This window comes from Notolepis coatsorum (genome assembly GCF_963971535.1).
Source record: "Notolepis coatsorum genome assembly, chromosome: 3".
Classification (NCBI taxonomy): domain Eukaryota; kingdom Metazoa; phylum Chordata; class Actinopteri; order Aulopiformes; family Paralepididae; genus Notolepis; species Notolepis coatsorum.
The window spans coordinates 38,726,700-38,752,605 of record NC_140167.1 but is presented as its reverse complement, the minus strand read 5'-3'; the positions used below and the strand labels follow the sequence as shown (position 1 = coordinate 38,752,605).

Sequence of the window (25,906 nt, the reverse complement as noted above, 5' to 3'; positions counted from 1 at the left end):
ATGTTTCTCCTTCCACACATGGTAGATGGATCAAAGAGGTTCTACAGTGTATCAAACTTGAGAAAATTAGATTCTCCCTTAAAGGCTCCTTGAAGACCTTTAATAAGACACAGAGACCCTTTCTGGACTGCATAAGTAAGTTAACGGTCTTGCCTGACCATGATGACAGCTGAGCCGCCCCCCTTTCCATTTCAATGTCCCCTTCCCTCTTTTTTCTTTTCCTTCTTCTCTTTTGTGTACCGTTTGTTTTTTGCATTTGTTTGATTCAGTTATTTTCTAACTCAAGAGTATGGTTAGGTGGGTCGTGGGTGGGCCGTGGGCACTTCTATTTGGGTTGATTTTGGGTTTGATGGAAAAGAAAGGACAGGCCATAAACATGTGTACATTTTAGTTTTGTATGTTTATAAACCTGTGCAAAAAAAACAACATAGCAAAACTGAAGCATAAATCACCTCCACCCCCCAACCCCCCCATTACACAGGCTGTTTGTGACCCTGGCGAAAAAAGGCCTACTTAGTAAGATCCAACTCCCTGGGAAAGTTTGAGGTCTGTGACTTCTGCGTCTCCAACCCCGTTATTATCCCAGCCCTAGCCTCCTCCTCCTCCTCCTCCTCCTCCTCCTTCCCCCGGGGACGTCGTCTTTGCTCTCTACCCACCTGCAGCAGCTCCGTGGCACCATCTGCCAGACCAAACTCTCGCAGCACACGCAGCTGCAGCTCGTAGCTGACAGTGGCTCCCTCGCCACAGTTGAGGGCGTAGGCCCTCTGGACCTGCTCCGTGTGCCTCAGCTCCTGCAGCCTCCGGATCATCTCCTTTACCACCGACAGCCGGGGGACTGAGGAAAAAAACACACACATGTACACTTTAACGGACCAGATATATTACCGCATGTGCAGTGGTGATCACACAACTTTGAAAGAAATACAGTAGCTTAGTTGTTTTCACTGTCCCCTTACCTGGAATTTCATTGGCCACCACGGAAGGGGCTGTGGTCTGGTTGCCAGCCATTTGCTGGTGGTTGATCATGTGACAGCACTGAGGCACGGCATTGTTGACCATGTAGAGGGTGTCCGGGACGTTGGACATGCGCACCAGACGCAAACGCACCAAGTCGGTTTGCTCCACCATCATCTCGTCCAGCACAGACTGAGGGGGGCGGGCGGAGAGAGGAGGGTTACAGTCACCTCACTGTTGACAGCTCAGAGACTGATGTGGAGCCGACTCAAGGGCACCGCGTGCCGTGAGCTACTCTGCTGTTGATATTCATGGTGGTGGGTGGGCCTACAAGTTGACTTACTGTAGCAAGCGGGCAATGCCTTGGATGGAACATCAGTCAAAGAAGTTCATAAATATTCACTGGAGACTTTTACATGCTCGCAACTTTGAACTAAAAGTTCTCAAGACTCTTCATAAAACCTCCATTCTCTTTGATGATAGCTATGGAGGATGTGAAGTGGGCGTGGATTTGCTACAGGGTTAAGCCGCCATCTGCAGAGGATTACTCTGGTTGACTGTGTGTGTTGACAGGCGACTTTTGGGTTAAAAGACGTTTTGGAAGTCTGTGTTGTGTTCAGAGCGACCACAGAAGATGTCATGACCGTCATGGGAGAAACTTCAACCCTTCCTCCGTTTTTGATATTTAGCAGTTTCTCAACACGAGCTGATGTCAAGTGAACCTCTCAAGATGGCGACCGGCATCCGTAGCAACCGTCTTAACTCCCCGCCAACTTCACATTCTTTATAGGGGACAGATATCATCCACTGCCTCCTGGATTGGATGGGGGAGACAGTGGCTCAGGAGGTAGTGCGGTCGTCTGGTAATCAGAACGATCCCGGTTCAATTCCAGCTCCTACCGGCAGCATGTCGAAGTGTCCTCGAGCAAGACACTTAACCCCTAACTGCTCCCGATGAGCAGGTTGGCACCTTGCACGGTTGCCTCCGCCATCGGTGTGTGAATGTGTTAGTGAATGGGTGAATGTGAGGCATAAGTTGTAAAGGGCTTTGGATAAAAGCTATATAAATGCCATTTACCATTTGGATTAGCTGGAACCCCCAACATTAACCCTCCATCCCAGAGTAAGCAATGTCCTACCTTGGCCTCCTCCACGTAGGGAGAGAACAGGCGGGGACGCACATAGATGCCAGCGTTCTTCTGCCGTAGCCAGGCGTTGGCTTTCCCTCCCTCGGCTGTTGGCAGCATGTCTAAAGGAGGGGTGCTAATCAGACCCCTCTTCAGCTGTGGAGCCGAAAGAATGGGGTCAATGCCGAGTTTATATAAGACATCTATATGATCAGTCAGTCCCTCAGTTACATGACCTTTCCATGGCTGCACCATGACATATAGCAGAATTCCCATTACCAATATATGTCGGCATCCATTTCCTTTTGTGTTGATTTGAATGTCCCACTGTACTTTCTCTAGTAGAAAAGAAGTCTGTGCTCCAGATAACGGGCGGTGCATCACTAAATAGGAGTACATCAGGAAGGAGGGGGGGGGTCTGATTAAGGTCAGCACGACCCGAACACCATAACTTTTTAACAATAAAATTGTTTGTGTTGTGCCCAACTCCTTCTTGATCCACTTAAAACTTCTCAACAGGTAATTTTATAAGATTAAATACAGAGGCTGTCTAGCTTATCCATAATGGAAGTACATAGTTTTCACCATCATATTTTTTTCACCCAGTGTAGTTGTTACTCCTTCAAACGGATAACTAATCTACCAGCAACTAACAGAAAACTAAAAGATTCTAAAGGAAATGTCTGGGACATCGTAAATAAAACAGTCAAAAACAGAACATTTTAAATTCCATAACCCCATGAACCCAGTGTCATACAGACACACTTTCAACACATCAGGACTAGGAAGTAGAAGGAGGACTGACAGCGTCAGAGAGGATATCGCTGTTGGCGGGCAGGATGTGCTCCGTCCTAACAAAGGGCAACAGCGGAGAGAGGATCTCCTTCAGCTCCTCCACGTCCAGGTCCCTCCTCTTCACCCCACGCTTGTTCACGCTGTGGGCCGTCCCGCTCAGCAGGTTGGGCTCTGGGTAAACAAACACAAAACAATGAATAAACATTAGCAGCTTTTTCTATACCGTGCATATGGCCATGACTAGCATTTTTATTGACTTATATCTTAAACCCTGCCTTCTTTTCCTTGATCCTCCAATCAAAACGATCTGAAGAAAGCAACAGTTGTGATTGGAGGATCAAGAAAAGCGGGCGGAGCTTGAGATAGGTCAATTCTGTGCAGTCGACCTGTACCAGTTTAAAAAAAAAAAAAATGTATAAACATTGTTCCCCCCGGTTAAATTCTAGGAACTAACAGTGAATGTGTAATAATTTGTTCAGTGCTGTTTTGGGTTTAGCTTTCTAAAAAATAAGCCCCAGGTTGCTGCCTTGGACACTTTGACGACAACCTTCACAGAAACTGTTTGATATGGGATTCCTGAGGTTTAGAGAGCACACATAACATACATAAACCGTTTGATATGGGATTCTTGAGGTCTGAGAGCACACATAACATACATAAACCTTTTGATATGAGATTCTTGAGGTTCAGAGAGCACACATAACATACATAAACCTTTTGATATGAGATTCTTGAGGTTCAGAGAGCACACATAACATACATAAACCTTTTGATATGAGATTCTTGAGGTTCAGAGAGCACACATAACATACATAAACCTTTTGATATGAGATTCTTGAGGTTCAGAGAGCACACATAACATACATAAACCTTTTGATATGGGATTCTTGAGGTTCAGAGAGCACACATAACATACATAAACCTTTTGATATGAGATTCTTGAGGTTCAGAGAGCAGCACACAGAACATGCAATAAACAAAACATTATCATGGTGCTTCTTATGTCATGTTGCGATTCCTTTCCACTGTGTTCCCACCCTAGAATATGGTCAATTCCAGACAATAGGATGACAAACTGAATTTCTAAAAAGGTTCAGAGAGCACATAGAAAGATACAAAAGCAAACACCATCAAGGTGTCTTCATTTTCAGAGTAAAGTTAACATTCTTTTATAGTGCTTTTAAGAGTAGTTTGTGGTTTCTTGTAAGTGGGTAATTTTCTCGGAGCCATTAAGGGGCTGCTCAGAGGGTAATTATAGACTGTATTATCTTACCCCTGTCTGCCATCCTCTTAATAAGCTGCTGCTCGCCCCACTTAACAACGTACTTGAGAATGTCCTGTTCACTGGTCTGTGAATGAAAGACAGAGGTACAGGAAGGAGTGGCAGAGGGAGGGAGGGAAAGAGGGAGAGAGAAAGAGAAAGAAAATTAATTAGGACAAGGTTAGAATATTGCGATGGGGAGAAACAAAACTGGGAGAAGCTGAACGGAATAAGAATAGGATGGGAAGAGTATGGTTAGCTGGTGGGTTGTTTGTCTGATTGGATTACAACCTCAACCCGGAGAGCTTGGCAGAGCAGACCGAGTTTCAGTTTCAATTAGGCTGTGTTTTTTGAAGGCAACGTCCATGAGGAACACTCTCACTCAACAGCGAAGACCCTGGGTGAGTATGTGTGCGTCTTGTGATAGTGTTTATGCATCCAAGTATGAATGTGTGCGTTCTTTGCCTCTCCGTCAAGCAAGACAGAACAGAACAGAACAGAACAGAACAGATGTCTCACCTGCAGGTAGTCAGACTGGATGGCAGACCGCAGGTGCTCCTTGCCGAGCTCGTAGAGCACGTCCGAGGTCACCACCTGGCTGAACTCCTCACAGAGGAAATGCGTGGCCTGCCGGTGGACCCACTTGGAGCCGTACGGCTGGGAACTCCACTTCAGGATGGGCACCAGAGAGTCCAGGGACAGACTCTCCACAATGATGTCCTCGCAGCCTGTGTGGGCGGAGAGACGACAGGGACAATGTAGTTCAATTAACCTCAGTCATCATTAAAACCCCACCGTATTTTCATCAGTGAAGGTGCATAAACCTGACGAGCCTTTCTTCTGTAAATCAGGAATGTGCACAACACAAGTTACTAGGGATTTTGCGCGAGGCAACGTGGTTTAATTAAACCATAAATATCCTGCTACAGTAGTCACTTTTAAAAGCCAGTGCGGAGACCTTCAGTAATTTTTGACTCCTATTCACCGAGGCGGGGAGTCTTCCTCCACCGGCCCCCACACCCTCCCTCTGTGCCGTTTCCTAAATCAGAGCACATACCAGAACAGCAGGCAGTGGTTTGACTCTGTTACACACCAGGCCACAAAAATGCCTTTGATACCTTCATGTGTTTCACTCTCGAAGCTACCTCCCCTTCACCACACTAAGTAAACACAGCAGCTAGAGAGGAAATGTGCCACTGCTCCACACACACCTTGCAAATGTGCACACACACAAACACCCGGTCTGCACATATGAAAATGACTAAATAGAAATACAAAAAAAGGTCATGGAGGGCTTATGAATTATGTACGTATTGCTCTGGCCCATAAACAAAATTTGAAAATACCGACTACAGTGGCACAAATTTTTTTTGAAAGACTTGTGTACAGGTCCCTTATTATTATTTAATTTTTTCTAGAAAATTCAAACATCTGTAGTTAAACCAATATGTGGCTAGTTCAAACCATCTAAGCTGATCCCCAACGAGACAGGCTTTCTATAGGACTCTCCCGCTCTTATATTTTCCTAATCCAAAGCTTTGAAATAAAAATCAAAGTGGTGACGATGGGAGATAGAGTCACGTGAGACTGTGTGAAGTCCAGCTGCCGCTGCTTTGAAACTGGAACAGAGGACCTATATCAACGACCCCACAGTGGGCACAGGCCCTCGCTGTCCGTCAGCTCTTAGCTGGGTTCCAGCCCGCCCCCCCCTGAAGCGGCACTCCTGTGGGACTCTTATCTTTAAGCAGGAGATCTGTGCTGCCTTTTCCGCTAAAACCGCCACTTTGAACATGCACTCTGGGAAATTGGAACGTCGGACTTGAGGAGTGATGACTCCAGTACCCCTCACCATTTTTGAACCTGAGGCTTGTATACCCTGTGGAATGACTGCTTACACACACAACAAGTTCCTTCGTTGCTTTTATTAGAAATGCAAATAAGAGACCCCTGCAGTGCTTTAAATGCAGGGTGGAAATCATGTGTAGTTAAAGTGGAGATGAAGCAGTGAACAATGTGATCCTAGTTTGTTTGTTGTGTACTACCTTGTGTAAGACAGGGTCCTATAATAAAATGTGAAATCCTGCTTATTTGTCTGAAAAATCAAATATAATTTCTCTGTTTTCGCCATGGGCGGCACCATTTTGTTGCCGACGTCACTGTGTTGGTTTGGTGTATACACTGTGGGTTATCTGCATAGTAAACATGGACTGTCGGGTCAGTCAAATGTTGACTACCAAACAACGGGACCGCAGTGGTTCTTTTTGTATTGCTCCTGGCTGTTCAAACTAATTTACCATGTGAAAGATAGAGGAAAGTTGGTTAATTTCCACAAACTACCAGTGAAAAAAACAGTGTTGTTGGCACGTTGGCTCAGGCTGGCTGCACTCAGGCGGCGCGATCAGCCTGTTGGACAGGGAATGAAGATCTCCAGCGAACACTTCATTGCCTCGGATTATGTTGTTGTTGTCCAGAAGACCACTAATCAGCTGAAGCCTGATGCGGTTCCCTCGGTCTTCGACAGACAGACGCAGGCAGTTCAGCGTCGGGAGCATTTAGCCTGCTGGCTACATAGCTCCACTTCTACCAGCGTCGGGACCATTTAGCCTGCTGGCTACATAGCTCCACTTCTACCAGCGTCAGGACCATTTAGCCTGCTAGCTACATAGCTCCACTTCTACAAGCGTCGGGACCATTTAGCCTGCTGGCTACATAGCTCCACTTCTACCAGCGTCGGTACCATTTAGCCTGCTGGCTACATAGCTCCACTACTACCAGCGTCGGGACCATTTAGCCTGCTTAACTTCCCTTCTCAACCAACCCATTGATAACAAGCAGAAAAAGAAGCATTATTTTTACTTCCGGTCGGGGGATTTCAAAATAAAAGAGCGACGTCTAAAAGCACCGTAAATACGTTTATTTTGTACATTATCTAACGTAAAGTTAGTTTAGGTTCGTGTTAACGTTAGATAATGTACAAAATAAACGTATTTACGGTGCTTTTAGACGTCGCTTTTATTTTGAAATCCCCCGACCGGAAGTATTATAGTGTCTGTTGCTAGCAGCTTAACTTTTGTCGGCCGGTTCTGTGCTTTTTCGAGCTAACGTAACGTCATTAGTTTCCAATGGAGAGGAGAGAAAGACATCGGCTCACATGCAGCTCAAACTACCTGTTGGAATACATTAATTGATTGATGTTTAACTTGTCCCTGTGTGTGTCCAGTCATTTCGACTAGCAAACGTTGTATTTAACGTTACCTCAGGATACCATTGTATTTAGTTGGTTAGCTATGTAGCTAATGTGGATAGCATTTTGAATAGCACCAATGCTAGCTGGCTGGCTACAGCTTTATTTACTAAATTATGGAGGCTTTTTAATCGTCAAGGTAAGAGAGGATTCGTCATGATCAACTGAAGGCGTATGCTATGGAACAATATGTGCTTGGGTTTTCAGAAAAAGTCCAGCTATGTGACGCTAATTATTTAGCATCAACGCTGGCTGGCTACAACAATGGAGGATGGTATTATCTGCGGGACCAATATTATTCTATGACAGCCCCGCCCCCATTCGCTAACCGACCAATCACTGCTACACAATATCAACGCAAAGGTTGTTTAGATTAGATTTTGGGGACATGTACGCAACACAGTCTACAAGACCCTCTGCAACAACCGCGTTAAAATCACGCTGATGTTGTGTTGCAGTTGCTTTGAAGTTGCTGTAGCATGTAGAGGCCTTGAGCCAACAACACTTTTTTTCACTGGTAGTTTGTGGAAATTAACCAACTTTCCTCTCTCTTTCACACTGTAAATTAGTTTAAACAGCCAGGAGCAATACAAAAAGAACCACCGCGGTCCCGTTGTTTGGTAGGCAACATTTGACTGACCCGACAGTCCATGTTTACTATGCAGCTAACCCACAGTGTATACACCAAACCAACACCGTGACGTCAGCAACAAAATGGCGGCGCACATGTTCATAAATGCTACATAAATGGACATTACAAATAGTTTTTTCTTAGAAACGCCTTATTTTTATAACGTGATTTTTTTCTGTGGTTTATCTAAATACTAATTTGATGCTATGACTATGTGTTTATCACTATGCTTCATCTCCCCTTTAAGAAGACAGATGAAGTTGAAAATGTGGGATCAGGAAAATGTGCCTTTTTTAATCCCTCAAACAAATTGGAAGAGGAGAGTGGATCTTTCTGTGTAGACACTATCATTCCCTCTCTCTTTCTGTGTAGACACTATCCTTCCCTCTCTCTGTGTAGATACCATCCTTCCCTCTCTCTCTGTGTAGACACTATCCTTCCCTCTCTCTCTGTGTGTAGATACTATCCTTCCCTCTCTCTTGTGTAGATACTATCCTTCCTTCTCTCTCTGTGTAGACCAGGGGTCTCAAATTCAATGTACCTGGGGGCCGCTGGAGGTAGAGTCTGGGTGAGGCTGGGCCGCATCAAATATTCCACAAAAAAAGAGTTTCAAGTATTCCAAAAAAAAAGTACAACTGATCCAATCTTCTCACAAACTCACTAAAACCTCACAAACACCAGCAACTGAGCATTCTCAGTGGTGTCAGTGGACCCATCCACAGCTATGGAAATGCACTGTGCATTTTTTTTTTATTCTATCACAAAGCTGTTTAATCAAATATGCCACTCTTCACAAGAGCTACCGTTTCTTGGCATATTAGACACATTGGTTTGGTGCTGGGAGGATACACGCATATTTTTCAGTCCATTCACCTTTGAATTGCAGCGATTTTCACTGTCGACTTTTCTTTTACTGGCCATCTTTGAGCATGCCATATTTTTCTACTAACTGCCTGCTGGCGAAACTAGGCTACTAGCTACATTTATCTCATGGAGATAAAACTGGGAACGAGGTTACTAGCTACAGTACCTGCAGATGAAACTAACTGTAGATGCGCTGTCAACAGATAGCGGAGAATTTCGAGGATGCCTGCCATGAGCCTGCGCTATGGTAGCCTACAAGTGATCAAATAAATAAAACATCCATCTTGCACGACGCGGCAAAAAGTTGCACACGGGCCGCACTAACACTAAATTAGCATCCAGCGGGCCACAATTGGCCCGCGAGTTTGAGACCCCTGGTGTAGACACTATCCTTACCTCTCTCTGTGTGTAGATACTATCCTTCCCTCTTTTTCATTTAAATGTCTGGAAGAGCTAAATAAAAAATGTTCAAATTATATTTCCGTTACCTTTTTTGAGTTGAATGAATGAATGAATGAAAACTTTATTTAACAGATTGCAGAATGGGTACAATACAGTACGGCTCAATACACACAATTGTTAAGGGGATGCAGATCAGAGAAAGACGTTTGTCTTGTTTACATCAGGGTCCCCCATTTTCAATTAATATTGACATTTATGGCATAGGGACATACAGGTATTTAGTACTGTTACATTTGTGACATACGATATTCAAATATACAGTACTGTTACCCATAGATCCTGACAGAGTATATACATATGATGGGGAGTGGACTGTACATTAGGAGGGGGTGGGTGGGAGAGAAATATACATACGGCGGGGAGAGAATATATACATGCGGTGGGGAGGAGACTGTCTATTAGGAGGGGGTGGGGGGTTTGGAATGGACATTTACGGTGGCCAGTTTAGAATTGCAGCCTCCCGTAGGTGCTCTTTAAGAGCGGTTTTGAATGTGGGTAGGGATTCACATTCCTTTACAGCTTTGGGTAGGGCGTTCCACATTGATGTGGCATAATTGCGAAACGTGTTTAGTCCCTTGTTTGAGCCGAATCTGGGTTTAACATGATTTGTTGAGCTTCCTCTGGTGTTGTGGTCGTGGTATTCACTGACCTTTGGGAAGTATTTTGACATGTACATGGGTACCTTAGTCGTATAGTGTATCTTGTAGACCAGGCCCATTGCAAGTTGCTGTACTCTGTCGTCTACTCTAAGCCATCCTAGGTTGTCAAAGTGGGCAGGGGTGAGGTGGTTTCTAGCAACTTCTAGGGGTAAGGTCAAGTAGAAGTCTGACCAGTTTGTTTTGTGATGTTTGTAATCTTGTTTTTAGCGCCTTTGAGGTGCTTTGGTACCATGAGGTGCAAGCATAGTCGTAGTACCCTTGAATGAGTGCTCCTGCCAGAGTCTTCAGGGTATTCTTGTTTACCAGAGAGGAGATCCGGTACAAGAATCTAGTTTGTTGGTTGACTCTTTATTACATTGGATGCCATTTTGTCACAGGAAAGATTTGCCTCTAGGATGGAACCCTATGATGAGATGATCAAAATGTTACTGATTGTGTTGGGCTTATGATATCGTCTCATATCGATTGCATGCACCTGCATCGTATCGTATCGTGGCAGATATCAGCAAATATCGTATAGTTGTCCAAAGAATCTATATCGTATCGTGATGAAACTGGTGATTCCCACCCCTAGTAGAGTCCGTACAACTACATCCAACACCAAATCCCATAATTCCTTACACGTAACGTGTCTGGCTGTGTGACGTCAACTTGTCAGCATGAAAATGACAGCCAAACATGGCACTGCAACTAAATAACACAAATACAATAGGCACATTTGTGACTGTTACAAATATAACACGTTTTATACTTGTGCTACAAGATTTTGGCCTGTGCTACAAAACTATCAACCTCTGTAGCACCAGTGCTATGTGCAAAAAAAGTTAACGTACAGCCAATACGTCATCCTTCCCTCTCTCTTTCTGTGTAGACACTACCCTTCCCTCTCTTTCTGTGTAGACACTATCTAGGGGTGGATGGTATAAACGGTATAGAACGTACACCGGTATGAATTTTCCCTACGGTATGGATTTTGACTATACCTTGTGACCGGTAGAGCAGTTCTAAAGTAGAAATGACTAGAGATGTTCCGATACCATTTTTTCCTTCCCGATCCGATTCCGATACCTAAGCTTTGGGTATCGGCCGATACCGATACTGATCCGATACCAGTGCATACATTAAAAAATATATATATATATATTATATAAATTATAAAAGTTTTTTAAAATTGTTTTATACAGCTACTGTTTTATATACTGTTTTTTAGTAATAACTATAAAGTAATGGTATTTATTCAACAACAGGTGATTGTATAGATTAGTATTAGTATCAGTAATTGAAAACTATCTCAATGAGTTCACCCACGGAAAGGTTGTTGGCACATTGGTTCCACACGGACGTTATACGTTGCTGCACTTGCTTCCACAAGGCTCCGTTTACTAAGTTAGCTACTGTAGTAGTAGAGACTCTGTTGTGATTTTTGCACAATAAATATTCAACATTCTCTTTTGAGACTCCGCCTCAGACTCTTATCATTTGGCACTAAAAGCTAAGCTGTCACCGATATGGCTGTGCGCATTATGTCATTAATTGTGTGCGAGAGGTAGATCAGTGACGACGTTAGCGTGAGCTAGGGTAGCTAGCATGAGCTAACGTTAGATGGAAACAATGTAACATTACTGGTGAAAAAGTGATTTACCTTGGAATACTCCTGTGCCAACTTGCTGTACGTTGCTTGCAGGTCTGCAGCCATTATTGCTGGATTATGAATAGCCCCAACTTTAGCCAAGGTAACGTTCAAAACTTTAACGTTAGTTAACGCTAGCTTTCGGTTAGCTGTTCAGCTAATGCTAATAACACCAGAGCTCCCCGTCAACAGCACTCTGTCGGGACGATGGCATTACATTTTAAGAAAGTATCTGCTGTTAAAGTGACAAATGGCATTGACACTTTAATTCACAGTCGATTAAACACACGTTTGTTTTATAATGCTCACTCCGCAGACCGCAGTGTTGTTGATAAATTACGTCATATGGTATCGGAGCGCAGAATTAGAGGGTACTCGCCGATACCGATACATTTTAGGCAGTATCGGCGGCATTTCCGATACTGGTATCGGAACAACTCTAGAAATGACGTAACCACACCAGTGGGAGGCAGAAATGCAAAGCGTGCAGGCTGCGTAGTCATGCCACAGAGGTTCAGAGGCTCCAGAACGGAGCTGGAGGTTGAACCAGAGCCCTGCCGGTGTGAAAGCGCCATGAGGGTCCTTCCTCTTCATTCACAAGTAATAGCTATCTTTATCTATTCTTCAGCTCTCTCGCTGTCCTTCTCTCCATTTATCTAACCTTACAGGGATGCAAACTTGTCATGTTATGTTGTTTTGATGTTACCTAGCGAGCGGTAACGTTAGATAAGCTAGCTAACGTTGATATAACCAAAACGACTACTAGCTACACAGGGATGTATACATTATGTAGCCTAAGGAGTGTTAACGTTAGATAGCTGGCTAATGTTGATATTGTAGTGCCGAAGGATAAGAGTCTGAGGCGGGGTCTCAAAAGAGAATTCTGAACATTTATTGTGCATCGGAAATCACAACAACACACCTGTCTCGTTACTAGCTAACTAACTAGATGCCGACAGGATAGCATGTAGGCATGCCCCCCGAAACCCGGTTCTAAACGGGAACCGGTACTAAATTAGAAAAAAAGTATTGATAAGCTCCGACGTTATCGGTACTGCTATCGGTAGTGTAGGAGCGGATTAGCTACGGAGCTAACAGAATGTACCACTATGAATTGAAAATGGGGGACCCTGATGTAAACAAGACAAACGTCTTTCTCTGGTCTGCATCCCCTTAACAATTGTGTACATTGAGCCGTACTGTATTGTACCCATTCTGCAATCTGTTAATAAAGTTCTCATTAATTCACCATCCATCTGCGACGCAACGGAGCGGATTAGCTACGGAGCTAACAGTGTACCATCCATCTGCGATGCAACGGTGGCAGCAACACTTGAAACGGAGTAACGTTAACGGTATGTCGAGTTCATACTACACTACACGTATGAACTCGACATAACGTTAGCGTTACTCCGTTTACATGAAGTGTAATTAGCAGCAATCTGTTGAAAATTTTACGTTAAACCGGAAATGGAAACGCGAGGACAGGAAGCCGTCATGAAATCGTTGTAGTCATAATGTAGTCTTTTAGTCTTATTAACTAAAAGATTTTAACAAAATTAAAAGCAGCAGCACTATTGGATAACTGAGTCATGTTTGCTATGTATTTCTTTCTTTAGGGGAGTAGGACATTTGTTTCAGTTTTAGCATGTTTTATAGATGGCTAGGTTAAACAGATTTGTTTTTAACCCTCTCTCTGCCACGCTTATGTACATCCTGCCAGCTCTATTTGTCTATGGAGAAGTTCCCCTTCTTTGCAGGGCTATAACTTTTTTAATTGTATTGCTAAATTGACATTACTAAGGCCCATTCAACGTCAATTATCTATCGTTTAGGATGTAGCAACGTTCTACTTTTTCATTCACATATTCATACAAAAATACGGTCTAAAGTATAAATATGTTATCGTTTTCTGCAGCATTCTGCAGAACGTGATTTATAGCCATAAATGCATTATATTGATGATCAAATACAGTTTGATAGCGATCGGCGCCAGATAAAAAATGTCAAATGTACGTGCTTCTAGAAGTTACTACTCATCATCTGATGTTGACCGGATGGGGGGGGGGGTCGTTTATAATTCCGTGGCCAACGTTAGATGATTCATGTAGTGTGGGTGATATGATCATCAGAGCAGTTTGTATCGAACACGGTAATAATAAACGCTGAAACGTACCCCAGTCTCCTCGGGCCGTTGGGCGATCAGCTTGGAGTAGAACGTTTCCTATTATGGGATGTTGATCTAGATTAACCATTTCCAGGTTGTATAATACTATATACGTCCAAATAACGTTTTTTATTGAGTTAGGGCGAGCGATTGATTATCCAGTGTGTCGAGATGGAGCCCCGGGAGCTATAGCGAGTGGTCGGACCGAATTTGGATGAGCACCACTTTCTGTTTCCGGTTTGCTGTTTGGGCGATCCGCCGATCGGCCACCAGATGGCGCTCTTGAACCGTTGGAGAGTTGAGAGGAGATCAACAGGAGATCTCAAGTCTCCGTTGGTGAAATATGATTGCCATCACAGATTTTTTAAATATTGATCTCAATGACGTGTGACGGCGCCATTGGCAGATTACGCATGGCGGAGAATGACGTGTTGATTGGATTGAAGTTTATTTCAAATATGCAACAAACAAACATCAAGTACAGATATAGCCTTAAGCCGTTCAAATAATAAATGTATAAATTTTTTTTAAATAATAATCTAAAAGAACTAGGGATGTCCGATATTATCGGCCTACCGATATTATCGGCCTACCGATTGGCATTAAAATGTGATATCGAAAATGTTTTTTTTTTTTTTACATTTCTATAGAAATGATGTCCGATATTATCGGCCTACCGATATTATCGGCCGATATCGGCATTAAAATGTGATATCGGTTGATATCGGTATCGGAAATTAAGAGTTGGACAATATCGGTATATCGGTATCCAATATCGAGCATCCCTAAAAAGAACCGTTAAGCAGTATCGACAAAGTACCGAACCGTTAAGCAGTATCGATAAGAGTAGTAGTATCGATAAAATCCTAACGATACCCATCCCTTAGCAACACAGTATAACGTCCGTGCGGAACCAATATTCCCAACAACAGTTCCGTGGGTGAATTATGTCTAATCACCACAATTTAAACTATTAGCCAACACTAACGTTATCCATCTAATATTATCATTACAGGGATACAAATGTGTCACCTAGCTAACGTTATCTATGTAAGGGATAATGTATAGCTACGAGGTCATTGTCGCAAAATAATTTACAGACACAGAGTTTAGAATTCTAAACGTAGTGAAGGTCAATTATTTCGCGACAATGACAGAGTATAGGCTATACATTATCCCGCTTATTACATGGCTAACTTACTAACAATATACCCAATTCATTTTACACCATCGACAAGACGAGATCAAATGCAGATGCAGTTGGCGTAATTTTTTCCCGTAGCCGCATTTCTGGCAAGACGCTCTCTGATTGGCCGACGCCCGTTTCTACACTGGTTAAGCTTAGGCACTCTTTCGAAGTTGGTTAAGGTTAGAGTTTGTCTTAGAGCGTGACGGCAAGTTCTTTCGACGGTTAAGCTTAGGCACTCTTTCGAAGTTGGTTAAAGGAAAACTAGCTAGCTTATTTAACATCTTCCCTGGAGTTAGACAAGAAGATACATACCTTTTGTCTCTGTGCGTGTATTTAGCTTTGGGAACAGTCGCTCTGTTAGCGTAGCTTAGCTTCATCACTGGAAGTGGGGGAGGACAGGAGCCTGACGTTCCCTACAGGGTCTTACAGTCACCAAATACACTCCAAATACAACTCCAAAACGTTCCTGTAAACATGTTGTGACCTGTGTATTCACCACGTGGAGAAATAAAAAATAATTGAATTAGACAATTACGTTTTATAAGCAAATATACTCTGAACTATTTTTTGCCTAACCACTCAAGTCTCTGGGCGCAGTCAGGATGGTAAAGCAAATATAATGACTTCCTTTCTGGGGTTTTCAAAATAAAAGTGCGCCGTTTATAGCAGCAGAAAACGTTTATTTTGTACATTATCTAACGTTAACACGAACCTAAACTAACGTTACAACTAACCTAAAGTTAGTTTAGGTTCGTGTTAACGTTAGATAATGTACAAAATAAACGTTTTCCGCTGCTATAAACGTCGCACTTTTATTTTGAAAACCCCAGAAAGGAAGTCATTATATTTGCTTTACCATCCTGTTCTGTGTTAGCTTCGGTTAGCTCCGAGCGTGCAGTAGTTAGTATTATATTATCAATACCAGCCATTGGATTACTGTTTTCTAAATTGGGGAGGCTTTTAATAGTCAAGGTAAGAGGATTTTAAGTCATGGTATCCATAAACTTCAATCGGTTCGGATCCTTTGAAGGAATGAGAATATCAACAAACACGGCTTCACGTTGAAACCACTGACTGCGCCCAGAGACTCGAGTGGTTAGGCAACATTTTTTTGTAATTATTTGCTCATAAAACGTAATTGTCTAATTCAATTATTTTTTATTTCTCCACGTGGTGAATACACCAGCGTTTCCGTTAGCCGGTAATTACCGGTATTTGACCGGCAAAATATGTTGAAGTCCGAATATTTAAATCTCTCCGGTCATAATGTCCGGTGAAAATAATTCCTCTAAGCACAATTATTATTTGAATTGTATTAAAATAGGCTAAAATTAAATAGCCTATGCGATGAACGAAACAATCATTACATTTGTTTCATTGTTGCTTCACTCTGATAAAGCGCGGATGGCACCGCTCAGATGTGAATCTTTTTTTTCTTTCTTTTTTTGAGCCTGTCTGGCCACCATAACGACAAACAGGTATACGAGCGAGAGAGAGAGATGGCCAAACAAGCTAAGCTTAACAAATATTTCATGAAACCAAGCACAAGCAGGTCTAATAATAATGACATTGACAACGAAGATGAGTCTTCTGAAGTCACAGAGACCGCCGATGCTCCCGCGGAAAATAAACAGAAATGTCGAGCGTTCAGGCGGCGGCCCGAGTGGAAAGTTAAATTCTCCTGGCTGAGGTACGACATAGTAGTCTAGCCTCTATGATGTACGAGAGATAACATTGATTGAACGTACACAAAGTACACTTTATTGATTGAACCACAAAGAGCATCCCCAGTCTGCTGCTACCGTTGCGAGCCTCGCAGACGTCCACCTGTTCCAATGCTGGGGATATATCAAAGTCGAACCAACCAGACGACCCGCTGTTCTCGCAGGTACAAAACGGATAGGCACAACGAGAGACGGGGTGAGTGAGTGTTGACATTTTTTAATCATATGCAACTGTTGTGTTGGTTGACTGCCGTGTCACATAGTAATGCATATTATTGATTATAACTAAATGTAGGCTATAATGAAATCAACAAATGCGTTACGAGCATGTGGCTCGTCCTCTCTGCATGTGGCGACGAGCTAGCAAACGAGGCAATGTGATGATCAACTACAGTTTGCCGTGTGTGAAGTTGAACATTATAATATGTGTGACGTGTCTGATACAACGAGGTGAAGCGATGTCGACTCGAGATTCATTTGGGGGTGCGTGTGACAGCTGCTGCAGCCGCGAGCCTGCAGGGCGGGAGCTTGATGCTGGATTAGCGTATCGCACTAACTTGGGAGGCGAGAGATAGTAATTTGATTCTGCAAATCAATCTCATTCTTCGCTTGATGTAATTAATACAAATGTCCAATATAACGGAATTCGTTAGCTCATAAAAATGTGATAACAGACTGCTGTTTAAAACTCTGACCGGAATTTCTTGAATATGTCCGGGGATAGAAATCTTGCAGGACACCCAGACCGGCACGAATATGTTCTAACGGAAACGCTGGAATACACAGGTCACAACATGTTTACAGGAACATTTTGGAGTTGTATTTGGAGTGTATTTGGTGACTGTAAGACCCTGTAGGGAACGTCAGGCTCCCGTCCTCCCCCACTTACAGTGATGAAGCTAAGCTACGCTAACGGAGCGACTGTTCCCAAAGCTAAATGCACGCACAGAGACAAAAAAGGTATGTATCTTCTTGTCTAACTCCAGGGAAGATGTTAAATAAGCTAATTTCGCCAAATATTGGAGTTTTCCTTTAAGGTTAGAGTTTGTCTTAGAGCATGGCGATAGAACGGCAGGTAGTTTGCAGGCTGTTCGACGCGGAAATGGGCAAAGACACAGCTCGTCACGCGATTGGGCAAACATGTCAGTGGCCAATCAGAGAGCGTCAGTCAGTGGCCAATCAGAGAGCGTCTGCCAGAAATGCGGCTACGGAAAAAAATAACGCACGCAGTTGTTGTGTGGTGGCTCCGCTGTCATTATTATTATCGCCGGCAGCCGGCAGGTGTGTCTGATTGCACTGATGCAGTGTGTGTCAGTGGGCTTGATTGCTGCAGCTGCGAACAGCGGTCATTATTGCTCGGCAGAGGTCCGTTATAGAGTAATAACGGACCTCTACCGAGCACTATTGACCAATCACAATCAAGCATTTCGGCGAATGTTAAAACGCCATGTAATAATAACTAATAAGAGAGTACTTTAGTGTTTGAGAGAAAACTATAACTACTAGGCCTATGTGTTGTGCTAACAGCTTAACCAAAGCGGCTTTATTTTTCCAGCAGAGTGAGACTGACGGGCGTCGCATGCAGCATATGTCATCACCAGTGTTGTGCTAGTTACTGTACACAAAACAGTGTCGGTTTTATTTTCACTTTGTGCAGCTTGATTTAATTGTATTTCATGAAAATAGTGTTTTTCAGAGATGGAAGTAACCTGAGAAAAGGTTTTGCATGTTTCTAAAGATTTATTTTTTTGGCGTTTTATCGCTTTATTGCTACTGGGCAGTCCAGTAGAGAGAGACATAGGAGGAATGGGAGACAGAGTGGGGGGAAGACATTCGGCAAATAACGACGGGTCGGGAGTCTAACCCGGGTCGGCCGTGTCGCGGCTGAGCGCGCTATGTGGTTCGCCACTGGGGCGCCCCGTTTTGCATGTTTCTATTGCAGTTTTGCACAATAAATGTTCTTAAAATACCTCTGTACTATGTGAAATATGTCCTAGTAATACAAGAGTACAGTAGCTGCCATACCAGTGTTTTACCCCTTCAGAAGCATTTATATAGACATTTTAAGATAAATTAATATATCGTCCGTGACCGTGATATATACCGTTACAGTCTCTATCCTTCCAATTATACCGTGATATACATTTTAGACCGTGTAGACACTATCCTCCCCTCTCTCTCTCTCTTTCTGTGTAGACACTATCCTCCCCTCTCTCTTTCTGTGTAGACACTATCCTTCCCCCTCTCTCTCTTTCTGTGTAGACACAGGGAACAAAATTAACTTTTTGACTTACCAGCCATTTGGCTGGTAGATTTTAAAAACGACCAGCCAGGTAGATTTTTTACCAGCCAAAAATTATAAATAGCTTTTTAGTATATCGCCATGTGTTATTATTACTATATAATACTCTCATATGCTATTTTCAATTAATATCATAAACAACATAAGGAATATTAGCATAAAGGAATGGCGACGATGCAACGCATGTTAGATGCATTTGACCCGTTGTGAGAAAAAAAAAACACCACAGACTTATTTCGGCTCGCAAAATAGGCGCACTGCTGTGTAGCCCTGCTCTGCTTTAATGCCAGCAGAAGCACGGACTGGGCGGATATGACTCGTCGAGTTGCCACAGGTTTTCAAAATAAGAGTATCATATGAACCGAACGTTGCTAGCTGCCGGAGCCATAGATATTATAACTGGAGCTGCGCTTGGGGCGGAAATGAGATTGATTGATTGATTGAAAACTTTATTAACAGATTGCAGAATGGGTACAATACAGTACAGCTCAATACACACAATTGTTAAGGGGATGCAGACCAGAGAAAGACTTTCGTCTTGTTTACATCAGGGTCCCCCATTTTCAATTCATCAGGACATATATGACATACATGACATACAGATAGTCAGATTGATTGATTGATTGAAAAGTTTATTAACAGATTGCAGAATGGGTACAGTACAGCTCAATACATACAATTGTTAAGGGGATGCAGACCAGAGAAAGACTTTCGTCTTGTTTACATCAGGGTCCCCCATTTTCAATTCATCATAACATATATGACATACATGACATACAGATAGACAGTACTGCTACATCTATACATTTATGACATATCAGATTTGCAAATACAGTACTGTTTGTGATACAAAAGTGTCCAGAAAAGGAGTGTATATACATTTGGCATAGAAACTGTACATTGGAGGAGGTTGGTTGGGTGGGGTGGGGTTGGGTGGGTTGGGTGAGGGCTGTACATTGGAGGTGGGGGGGGGGGGGGGGGTTGGGAAGGGGACACACACACATTTTACACTGTACATTGGAATATTGACAAAGCCTTACTTGGTCATTTACTGTACAACTAGGTTAGGACATTTGTAGGGGCCAGTTTCGAATTGCAGTCTCACGTAGGTGTTTTTTGAGAGTGTTTTTGAAGGTGGGTAGTGATTCACATTCCTTTACAGCTTTAGGCAGGGCGTTCCACATTGATGTGGCATAATTGCGAAACGTGTTTAGTCCCTTGTTTGATCCGAATCTGGGTTTTACATGATTTGTGGAGCTCCCTCTGGTGTTGTGATCGTGGTATTCACTGACCTTTGGGAAGTATTTTGACATGTACATGGGTACCTTGGTCGCGTAGTGTATCTTGTAGACCAGGCCCATTGCAAGTTGCTGTACTCTGTCGTCTACTCTAAGCCATCCTAGGTTGTCAAAGTGGGCAGGGGTGAGGTGGGTTCTAGGAGTCAGGTCAAGTAGTAGTCTGACTAGCTTGTTTTGAGATGTTTGTAATTTGTTTTTTAGTGCCTTTGAGGTGCTTTGGTACCATGAGGTGCAAGCATAGTCGTAGTACCCTTGAATGAGTGCTCCTGCTAGAGTCTTCAGGGTATTCTTGTTTACCAGAGAGGAGATCCGGTACAAGAATCGCGTTCGTTGGTTGACTTTTTTTTATTACATTGGATGCCATTTTGTCACAGGAAAGATTAGCCTCTAGGATGGAACCCAGGTAGGTAATTTCATCTTTCCTTGTGATAATATTGTCACCCACTGTAACCGAGAAGCCGTCGGTCTTGCTGAGTTTGTTATTTGAACCGAAGAGAATGGACTCTGTTTTGCCCATGTGTAATGATAGTTTGTTGTCGGCGAGCCATATGCAGATTTTGCCTAGTTCCGAGCTGAGGGCTTTTTCAACCTGTAACTTGTTCTTGTCAGAGACCAGCAGGGCTGAGTCGTCCGCAAACAGGAACAAGTTGCAGTCACAAGCTGACGACATGTCATTTGCATAAATTAGGAATAGTAGCGGTCCTAGTATGCTTCCTTGTGGAACACCACAGCTCACTGTGAGGGGGGGGGGATAGTGTACCGTTTACTTCCACCATCTGTTCCCTCCCCTCCAGGTAGGATTGTATCCAGCTCACTGATAAACTATCAAAACCAATTGCTTTTAGCTTGTCAATCAGAATGGTGTGATTGACAGTGTCGAAGGCCTTTTGTAGGTCCAGCATGACCATGCCGCAGTATTTGCCCGCGTCCACCTCTTGTTTGATGTGGTCGTTCAAGTAGAGAAGGCATGTGTCAGTGGAGTGGGATGTTCTGAAGCCAGATTGGAATTCGTAGATTAGATTTTTTTCCGCGAGGTACTTTTCGATCTGTTCGTATACTATTTTTTCCATGACTTTCGTCATGGAAAGTATTGTACTGCTACATCTATACATTTATGACATACCAGATTTGCAAATACAGTACTGTTTGTGATACAGAAGGAGTCAAGAAAAGGGAGTATATACATTTGACGTAGAAACTGTACATTGGAGGAGGTTGGGTGGGGGGGGTTGGGTACATTGGGATATTGACAACCATACTGGGTAATTTACATTGGAGGTGGTTGGGGGGGGGGGGGGAGACACACTGTATAAACAAGCAAAACTGTACATTGAGGGGGGGGGGAGGAGACACTGTACAAACAAACAAAATTGTACATTGGACTATTGACAAAACCATACTAGGTAAATGACTGTACATTGGAGGGGGTTGGGTTAGGATATTTACAGGGGCCAGTTTTGAATTGCAGTCTCCCGTAGGTGTCCCTTGAGAGAGGTTTTGAAAGTGGGTAGTGATCCACATTCCTTTACAGCTTTGGGTAGGGCGTTCCAACTTCCACATTGATGTGGCATAATTGCGAAACGTGTTTAGTCCCTTATTTGAGCCGAATCTGGGTTTAACATGATTTGTGGAGCTCCCTCTGGTGTTGTGATCGTGGTATTCACTGACCTTTGGGAAGTATTTTGACATGTACATGGGTACCTTGGTCGTGTAGTGTATCTTGTAGACCAGGCCCATTGCAAGTTGCTGTACTCTGTCGTCTACTCTAAGCCATCCTAGGTTGTCAAAGTGGGCAGGGGTGAGGTGGGTTCTAGGAGTAAGGTCAAGCAGTAGTCTGACCAGTTTGTTTTGAGATGTTTGTAATTTTGTTTTAGCGCCTTTGAGGTGCTTTGGTACCATGAGGTGCAAGCATAGTCGTAGTACCCCTGAATGAGTGCTCCTGCCAGAGTCTTCAGGGTATTCTTGTTTACCAGAGAGGAGATCCGGTACAAGAATCGAGTTCGTTGGTTGACTTTTTTTATTACATTGGATGCCATTTTGTCACAGGAGAGATTAGCCTCTAGGATGGAACCCAGGTAGGTAATTTCATCCCGCAATTTCAGACCCGCACAGGATTTTCAAAATAAGAGTATAGATATGAACTACACGCCAGGTGGCGGGCAGACCTCTCATTGTTAGTCGCCAAACCTTAAATCTGCCCGCCATTGGCGGTTGGCGGGTACTTATTTTGTTCCCCGTGTAGACACTATCCTCCCCTCTCTCTTTCTGTGTAGACACTATCCTCCCCTCTCTTTCTGTGTAGACACTATCCTTCCCTCTCTCTTTCTGTGTAGACACCATCCTCCCCTCTCTCTTTCTGTGTAGACGCTATCCTCCCCTCTCTCTCTGTGTAGACAATATCCTTCCCTCTCTTTCTTTCTGTGTAGACAATATCCTTCCATCTCTCTCTTTCTGTGTAGACACTATCCTCCCCTCTCTCTCTCTCTGTGTAGACACTATCCTTCCCTCTCTCTCTTTCTTTCTGTGTAGACACTATCCTCCCCTCTCTCTTTCTGTGTAGACACTATCCTTCCCTCTCTCTTTTTCTGTGTAGACACTATCCTCCTCTCTCTCTCTTTTTGTGTAGACACTATCCTCCCCTCTCTTTCTTTCTGTGTAGACAGTGACACTATCCTTCCCTCTCTTTCTGTGTAGACACTATCCTCCTCTCTCTCTTTCTGTGTAGACACTATCCTTCCCTCTCTCTCTTTCTGTGTAGACAGTGACACTATCCTTCCCTCTCTATCTTTCTGTGTAGACACTAGGGTTGCAACTAATGACTATTTTGGTAGTCGACTAATCTGTCGATTATTTTTTTCGATTAGTCGACTAATCTACAAAGAATTATATTAAAAAGAAATTATATATTTTTTTTATAATTTTTTTTGCACTACCTATCTTTGTGAAAGTGGCTTCTCAGCTCTGGTCCAGATGAAGACAGAGCAGAGGAACAGATTGGACATTGAGCATGACCTCAGAGTTGCTTTGTCTACCATCACCCCAGACTTTGACTCTTGTCAGGACCAAACAACATCCCCAGTTATCCCATTAGTTCCTCCAAACTTACTGTCGGTCTGTTATGTTAAGCTAAGAAGTCTTCAGCTGGACCAGAGCTGAGAAGCCACTTTCACAAAGATAGGTAGTGCAAAAAAAATTATAATACCGTACTTTTCGGACTATAAGCCGCGGCTTTTTTCCCCATTTTTCGACCCTGCGGCTTATATAACGGTGTGGCTTATATGTGGACAAAACCCGAAAATCTAAATATTGCTTTTTTTACTGCATTGAAATGTTATTTATCTGTTCCCTTATTTGCTAAACTTAATACAACTTGTAAATGAGTTCGACAGTATTGTGTCCCAATGGGAGTCATTCTCTGTAGAGGTGGGAACTTAAAGCTCAATATAAGAACGGCCATGCACCACCACTCACAGAATCGAGAAAGAGCAATCAATCTGTCAATCCTTTCCGTGTCCGGGCCGGGTGAGGTTTCCCGTGTTGAGTCAAATTAAGCCGCAGGCTCCACTCCTTACATATGGTAATTAAACATTAAAACACATGCGGCTTATAGTCCAGTGCGGCTTATATATGTACACATCATTCAATTTAGCTGCTGCGGCTTATAGTCAGGTGCGGCTTATAGTGCGAAAAGTACGGTAATAATAAAATAAAATAAACTACTAATCGACGCAACAATTCCTCGTCGACGATTTTTACTAATCGTTGCAGCCCTAGTAGACACTACCCTTCCCTCTCTTTCTGTGTAGACACTATCCTTCCCCCCTCTCTCCTTCTGTGTAGACAGTACATCCTTCCCTCTCTCTCTCTTTGTGTAGTCGCTCTCCTTCCCTCTCTCTTTGTTGTGTAGACTATTCTTCCCTCTCTCTCTGTAGATACTATCCTTCACTCTGTGTAGACAGTAGACACCATAATTCTCTCGTACTCCATCTCTCCACCTTTGCATAACTGTGCTCCAACTCTCAGAGCAGTTGCAGACATAGCCACAGACACACACTAAGCTACACTACACTGTACAGTACACACACATGGACGCACACAAACACACAGGTTCCCCCCTGGTGGGGACCAGTAGCACATGAAAGCAGGCAGCTCTGTTCCCTATTAGCCCATTAGAATTCACAGCCCCATTCAGTCTTTTAAAGCGCTGCACTTTTATTATGAGCCAGAGATTAGAATCAGCATTATATCCAATACTAACCCTCTCCATCCTGCCTTCACTGTGGCAGTCCTCCCCGGGTGCCACACAGCGTTCACTGGAGCCTAGCCGGCTGACAAGAACACCAATACAACGAACAGTAACAACCCATTCCACACTACAGTAACTAAAGAGGGGGAACGACAATGTGCGCAATTTGACTCGGCTGTTATTATTTGGAGCTGGGTGTTTATGGAACACACAGGTTTCCAAAGCCACTAAAAACATCAGTGCCACTCATGAGCCTGTAAACAGCACCGCGGATGTGAATCGTGTCCGATTACTCACGGACCGTGGTGCTTTTATCCCAGGCGGGAGGAATAAGAAGCCTCCACCCAAACACACAGGAAGACAGGCCAAAACAAAAGGAAGAGAGAGAGAGAGCCTGATGCCCGAGGCAGGGGGTTCTAACGAAGAACAAAAGAGAGGGAGGGAGGGAAGTGAGGTCTGAGCTGGCAGAGTTACTACGTTCCCTTGAAATGGCAGTGAGAAGGCACTGCTGTGGACAGAGAGTGTGTGTGTGTGTGTGTGTGCAGAAGGGGAGAACCTGGTAGGGCTACAGTGTGGATGTGTGTGTATGTGCGAGTGTGTGCACGCAAACTAATTATCATCTCTATGGGTGCTCATGGAAAATTAATAAGGCTTTTAATATCGGTCAGTATCATGAGTAAGAGGGGGTGGGTGAGTGAGTGAGAGAAGGATTTTATACACAGCCTGGGAACTAATAGGGGGAGAATGAACTGGACTTCACACAGATGAGTTGTGGAGGAGGAGGAGAGGGGGACAGCACAGACTGACAGATGAGAGGCGGCTCCATACCCTTTCTGCTGCCACCCCACCTGTGATACTCATGATGACAGCCACACCGGTCCCCAGCAGAGGGTCACACCGGGCTGTCACATGGAAATCAAATCAGAGGGCGCTCCCAGCTCATTTGACACTTGGGTGAGCACAGGGGTGTTGAGAGTCCAACGGTGTGCTTGCTTATGTATGTGTGTACGTTTGTGTTTGTCTGTATAAGAGCCTGTGCTGTTTTGATAACACAAATGGGTGAGTGAGAGAGCGGTAGAGCAAAGAGAGAGTGAGCGAGAGAGAGAGGACCTTGATATGGCGACACAAGGTCAACCAACATTCCTTATGAGGCTTGGTGGGGACTGATTCAAACTGAGCAGCTCTGTGGGAGAGAGAGGAAGAAGGAGAGAAGGAGAGAGAGAGGGGGGATATAAATACACTGGAATAGGGGCTTGTTGTGGGGGTGACAGTAGCCTGCTTGCCTGGTGCTTAAGCTGCCTGAGTGACCCTGAGTGACATGAAAGCCGTGGGGGGGGGTATCTGACCAGCTGT

General features: G+C 43.7%; 1 protein-coding gene across 1 annotated transcript in view; it reads right to left on the bottom strand.

The window, feature by feature from the left end:
• btbd7 (BTB (POZ) domain containing 7) overlaps positions 1 to 25,906 on the bottom strand; it is a 56,723-nt gene that overhangs the window by 6,066 nt on the left and 24,751 nt on the right. The window contains exons 4-9 of the mRNA XM_084310236.1: positions 4,657 to 4,865; positions 4,150 to 4,225; positions 2,887 to 3,047; positions 2,094 to 2,237; positions 957 to 1,146; positions 657 to 835 (exon numbers count right to left, since the gene is read on the bottom strand). Of these exons, the coding sequence (XP_084166362.1) occupies positions 657 to 835; positions 957 to 1,146; positions 2,094 to 2,237; positions 2,887 to 3,047; positions 4,150 to 4,225; positions 4,657 to 4,865 (959 nt within the window). The remainder of the gene's footprint in view (positions 1 to 656; positions 836 to 956; positions 1,147 to 2,093; positions 2,238 to 2,886; positions 3,048 to 4,149; positions 4,226 to 4,656; positions 4,866 to 25,906) is intronic.